Here is a 5,726-nt window from a genome sequence, read left to right on the forward strand (position 1 = left end):
CCTGCTTGTGCTCTCTCTCTCTGACAAATAATTAATAAAATCTTTTTTTAAAAAAAGATTTTTTAAAAGTAATCTCTATACCTGATGTGGGGCTCAAATTTACAACCCCGAGATTAAGAGTCCCACATTCTACCGATTGAGCCAGCCAAATGCCCCTACAGTGGTAGTCTTTGATTTCCTTTTTTTTTCTTTTGTGTATTTACTGTAGGTTTGTGCCTTGTGGTTATCATGAGGCTTACATAAAACATCTTATAGTCTATTTTAAGTTGATAACTTCAATTGCATACACAACCTACCCTTTTCTCTTCCCCCCAATTTTGTTTTTGATGTCATAATTTACATCTTTTTATATTGTGTATCCATTGACAAGTTATTGTAGCTATAGTGATTTTTTAAAAAAGATTTATCTATTTATTTTATTTTATTTATTTATTTTTAAAGATTTTATTTATTTATTTGACAGAGAGAGACAGCGAGAGAGGGAACACAGGCAGGGGGAGTGGGAGAGGGAGAAGCAGGCTTCCTGCCGAGCAGGGAGCCCAATGCGGGGCTCGATTCCAGGACCCTGAGATCATGACCTGAGCCGAAGGCAGATGCTTAACTGACTGAGCCACCCAGGCGCCCCAAGATTTATCTATTTATTTTAGAAAGAGAGAACGGACGCGCACGAGTGGGGAGAGGGGCAGAGGGAGAGAATCTTCAAGCAGACTCTGTGCTGAGCACAGAGCCCAAGGTGGGGCTTGATCTCACAACCCATGAGATCATGACCTAAGCAGAAACCAAGAGTCTGACACTCAACTGACTGAGCCAGCCACCCAGGTGCCCCACTATAGTGATTTTTAATACTTTTGTCCTTTAATCTTTGTACTAGAGTTAAGTTATTAACACACCACCAGATTACAATATTAGAGTATTCTGAATTTGATTATATACTTACCTTTACCAGTGTGCTTTATATTTTCATATGTTTTCTGTTATTAATTAGCCTCCTTTCATTTCAGCTTGAAGAACTCCTTTTGGCATTTCTTGTAAGGCAGGTCTAGTGGTAAGAGAGATGAACTGTCAGCTTTTGTCTGGGAAAGTCTTTTTCTCCTCTTCATTTCTAAAGGACAGCTTTATTCTTGGTTGGCTGTTTTTTTCTTTCGGCACTTTGAATATATCATCCCTCTGAATATATCACTTTCTCATGGCCTGTTCTGCTGAGAAATTTACTGATAGCCTTATGGGGATTCCCTTGTATGTGAGAAAATTTTGCTCTTATTGCTTTTAAAAGTCTTTATCTTTTTTTTTTAAAGATTTTATTTATTTGAGAGAGAGAGACAGAAATAGTGACAGAGAGCATGAGTGGGGAGGAGGGGGAGAAGCAGGCTCCCCACTGAGCAAGGAGCTCAATATGGGGCTCGATCCCAGGACCCTGGGATCAAGACCTGAGCCAAAGGCAGATGCCAACCGACTGAGCCACCCAGGTGCCCCTAAAAGTCTTTATCTTTGATTTGATTTGATTTGATTATTTATTTATTTATTTATTTTTAAAGATTTTATTTATTTATTTGAGACAGAAAGAATGAGAGAGAGAGAGCGCACATGAGAGGGGGGAGGGCCAGAGGGAGACGCAGACTCCCTGCCGAGCAGGGAGCCAGATGCGGGACTCGATCCAGGGACTCCAGGATCATGACCTGAGCCGAAGGCAGTCGCTCTAACCAACTGAGCCACCCAGGCATCCCTATCTTTGATTTTAGACAGTTTTACTATAATATGTCTTTGATAAAATTTCTTTGGATTGAATCTGGGGACTTAGGAGTGTCATGAACTGGATGTCCAAATTTTTTCCCATGTTTGTATATTCTCAGCTATTCTTTCTTCCTTTTTTTTTTTTTATTATTGAAGTATAGTTGGCATACAATTTACATCAGTTTCAGGTATTCAGCTAATATTTCATTAAATAAGCTTTCTGCCCCTTTTTCTCTCTGTCAGCCCTGCTAAGGATTCTGAGGATTTCTTGGAGCTTTTCTATATATACACCAGCTCCATACTTCTTGTTCCTTCTTGAGGGGATCCTTAAGATTGTATGTCTTCTCTCAATCTTGCAAAGCCAGGCTGGATTCTGATAGCCAACCATTTGCTTCCCCTGAGGGCAATGCTGAACGCTCAAATTTGTGTTCTTTCTCAGTTCCACAGAGTCAGCTGGCTTTCTATGTATACTCACTAGCCATCTGCAAAGGCTCCTACTTGCCACCCTCAGGGGCCTACACAGGGAGTCAGCCATAGATAAGGGAGTATGTGGGTGATTAGCACAGAGTACTAGGGATGTTCATATGCCAGTTGGGAAATCTGCAGGTGAGGCATCCTCAGTGGCTGGCTTCCTGATGGAGTCTGGTTAGAAGGACTCATGTTCCTTTGATACATTTTGAGCCCTACCTGCTATTCTCTTAGCCCCTCCCCACTCCTCAGTCATGAGGCTTACCTCAGTGTTCTGGAAGGTGTGACAAATGCACTCTCAGTGACACCTGGAGCTGTGACTCTAATTGGCTACTCACATTAACCAGGTGGGTTTTCAGAAGACAGGAGCAGGCAGAGGTAGGGAGGGTCCCACCTAGTGTCTAGGGTCTTGGGTCAAGTGTCTTTTGCGTGGTTCAGAAGTAAGAACAGAGCTAAGAACTTCTGTAGTGGCCACTCATCAGCCATATGATGTGGCCTTGAGTCTCTCAGGGGCAGAAGACAGGAGAGCACTTGAGCCCCTTGTAGTCTGAGATGGGGGCCCCAGCTGGTCCTGGGAGCCTCATGGAGTTCCCTGGGCATTGTATAGATGGGTCAGCAATTCAACTCTTCTAATATTATCATTGGTAGCAATTTGGTGGATATAACTTTCTCCCCCTTTATGTGCATTTACAATATATATGTATAATTATGTATCTTGATGGTTTTATTTACATGAATGGGATCATAAAGATCTTTAACTTTTTCACTTATAAATATATCTTGGATACCCTGCTTCATCAGTACCTATAGATCAAATTCATTATTTAAAAAAATTTTATTTTTAAATTTACTTACAAGTAAGTTCTATGCCCAACATGGGGCTTGAACTCATGACCCTGAGATCAAGAGTCTCATGCTCTACGGACAGAGCCAGCCAGGTGTCCCTAAATTAATTATTTTTTTAACAGTTATAATTTGTTAGTATTCTCTGAGTATTAATAGATTGCTAACCATTAAATCAATCCTCAATTTTACCAAGTGGTGATATTACCAATGACTGGTTATCTTTATACACCTTTACATCAATGGGCCAGTATTTCTGGTGTTTTTTTATTTGTATTGGCTTTTGTATTCAGGGCTTTGACTATTTCCAGCAGAAAAGAATGGCCAACACTTTTGTCTTTTCCTTGGAGGGAGCTCAACTATTGGGAGCCATCCTTGTGCCTGAGTCATAACTGCCCTTATGACATCATAGGTCTCCTTATCCACTCTATCTACGCATCCATGGCTAAAGGAACACAGACATGAGGGGATTTGAACCATCTACACCCAATCCATGTGGGACCAATGGTGAGTAAGCAAGAGACAGACAAACCAGGCTTTTTAGGGATGTCCCCATAGATATCTTAGGATGAGGGGATCCCCTGGCATATGAATACTCTGGGAAGCCCCAGAAGCTGGGGATCTGTGGGATACTGAACAGACAGGGAGGGAGGGCAACTTCACTCTTGCCTTTTCCCTAACTGCTGATTTCAGGAGAAGGAACAGCCTGAACAAATTAATGAACAAACTGAAGATGAGCCTCAGCAGAAAGAGGAACTGACTGCTTTATCCCCAGAATTACTGACCTCAGAGAAGAAGGTGGAGGTAGGAGGAACCCTGACTTGGATGCCTCTGGTCCTTGTGTCCTAGTGCTTGTGGCTAGTGTTTTTTGCATGATCCAGAGCTGAGAACACGAATAAACTCATTCTTGTTTGTTCTCTTTCCCCATTTTTTTTTTCAGGCTGAAGATGTAGATACAGTCAAGACAAATAAAGTGGATGGTGCTAATAATGGAGATAGACAAGTATGAGCCCCTCCCCAAGGCCACACAGGGCTGGAGCTGGGAATATAGGGGCTGTGTTTGTGGAACAGAATGGCCAACATATGGGAAGCTGGGCTTAATCAATAGTGTGGTGTGTATTTGAGCTTGTGCATGTATGTTTGCTTGTTAATTAAGACTTAAAATGTGAAAGTCAAGAGAAATAAGGATGGGGAAGAGATAAGAGGTAGAACTTTATGGGGTGGGGGAAACAATACTATAACATGACAGAGGAAGAGAACAGGTTGTGGTATGGAGCTGGAGTCAAGGATGAAAGGACAGGATTAGCAAAGGATGCTACTTCTCTAGCAAGGGATCATAGGTCCTGATCAGTTGGGCACATTCAGGTGGAATATGTAACTCTTTGACGCATAAATCTTGCCCTAGGCTGGCCAACTTGATCCATATAAAACTGGGTAGACAGGGCAGATGTACTCCCATTTTATAGATGGGGACTTTGAGATTCAGAGGTCAACATGTGTCCATGCCCATTAACCAGAGAGTGGCAGAGACAGGACACCTACCTGGTCTTCTGGTTTCAGCCAGTGCCAGTCCAGGGCTCCTGAGCTCCAGAAGAAGGGCTGATTGTTGATAGGGAATCAGGGTTCCTTTCTGGCATGCCCCAAGACTCAAGCAGGTGGGGAACATTCTCTGAATGTCCCCTCTTTTTTCTTGCAAGATCCCAGGAAACCAAGATAAGCCCTCTACCAGTAATCCAGAAGTCATAAAGATCCAGGCCTGGTGGCGGGGCACCCTCGTGCGCCGGACACTGCTGCACGCAGTAATCAGAGCACTGGTCATTCAGCGCTGGTGGAAGAACATCCTGACAAAGCTGATGGAGAAGAGGCGGCGTGCAGCACTGGAGACCTTTACACGGAATGAGTGGGCGGCAGTCAAGCTGCAGTCCTGGGTCCGCATGTGGCGCATCCGTAGGCGCTATTGCCGTCTGCTCAATGCTGCCCGCATTATCCAGGCCTACTGGAGGTGCCACTCCTGTGCTTCCCGGGGTTTCATCAAGGGCCATTACAGAGTCACGGCCAACCAGCTGCATCTCGAGCTAGAGATCTTGCTGGGCTCAGGGCCTTGCATTGTGTCAGAGTGTATTCCCCTCCCAATAAAGCAGTGAAGTGGTCTTCCCCCAGCCTCTCTGTTTGACAAGTTCCAGGAGGTCAGGGTAAATGATGGCAGATATTGGCATCTCATATGCTAGCTCTGAGGAACGGGCAGGGGTTGTCCGAGGATTTTGGGAAGAATTCTGAGGCTTTGCCCAGACTGAGCAGAGACTGTGATTAATTTGCAAGGTCTGCCATAAGTTGAAAAGTTGGTGGAACAGAGGTGCCATGTTGGCCAACTCAGGGAGCATCCTACATGTAAATTGGTGCCCCTCCCCAAGGTTGCATATAATGGAGTCCTGGAAGGTGGTGGTTGGTGATGGCAATGGCAGCACATTTGTCAGGAATTCACCCACCTAGGTCTAGTTGCTCAGGGCTTGTTCTCTTACCACCATGATTGAAAGGAACACACCCACCCCAAGCTCTGTGATCCTGGCTCCCATTGGTTCATAAACTGGCCCCTATACACAGAGGACAAGGAGAGATGGAAGGAGGAAGCAGGCCATTCCAGATTGGCAGGTGGCAAGCTTGATAAGCAAGTGAACTTGCCTATG

General features: G+C 44.2%; 1 protein-coding gene across 1 annotated transcript; it reads left to right on the plus strand.

Annotated features, from left to right (window-relative positions):
* Nucleotides 1-3,485: 3,485 nt before the first annotated feature.
* On the plus strand, nucleotides 3,486-5,190 carry IQCF1 (IQ motif containing F1). The gene is made up of 4 exons (XM_044916953.1): nucleotides 3,486-3,549; nucleotides 3,736-3,846; nucleotides 3,983-4,045; nucleotides 4,740-5,190. The coding sequence occupies exons 1-4, from the start codon at nucleotides 3,547-3,549 to the stop codon at nucleotides 5,184-5,186; spliced, it is 624 nt and encodes a 207-aa protein (XP_044772888.1). The 5' UTR covers nucleotides 3,486-3,546; the 3' UTR covers nucleotides 5,187-5,190.
* Nucleotides 5,191-5,726: the final 536 nt, after the last annotated feature.

Source organism: Neomonachus schauinslandi, chromosome 1, assembly GCF_002201575.2.
Source record: "Neomonachus schauinslandi chromosome 1, ASM220157v2, whole genome shotgun sequence".
In the NCBI taxonomy this organism is placed as follows: domain Eukaryota; kingdom Metazoa; phylum Chordata; class Mammalia; order Carnivora; family Phocidae; genus Neomonachus; species Neomonachus schauinslandi.

What these genes read in the sequence shown, in the direction of transcription:
- IQCF1 (XM_044916953.1), top strand. An exon ending in CCTCAGAGAAGAAGGTGGAG is followed by an intron (nt 3,847 to 3,982) that starts GTAGGAGGAACC and finishes TTTTTTTTTCAG; the next exon opens with GCTGAAGATGTAGATACAGT. An exon ending in CTAATAATGGAGATAGACAA is followed by an intron (nt 4,046 to 4,739) that starts GTATGAGCCCCT and finishes TTTTCTTGCAAG; the next exon opens with ATCCCAGGAAACCAAGATAA.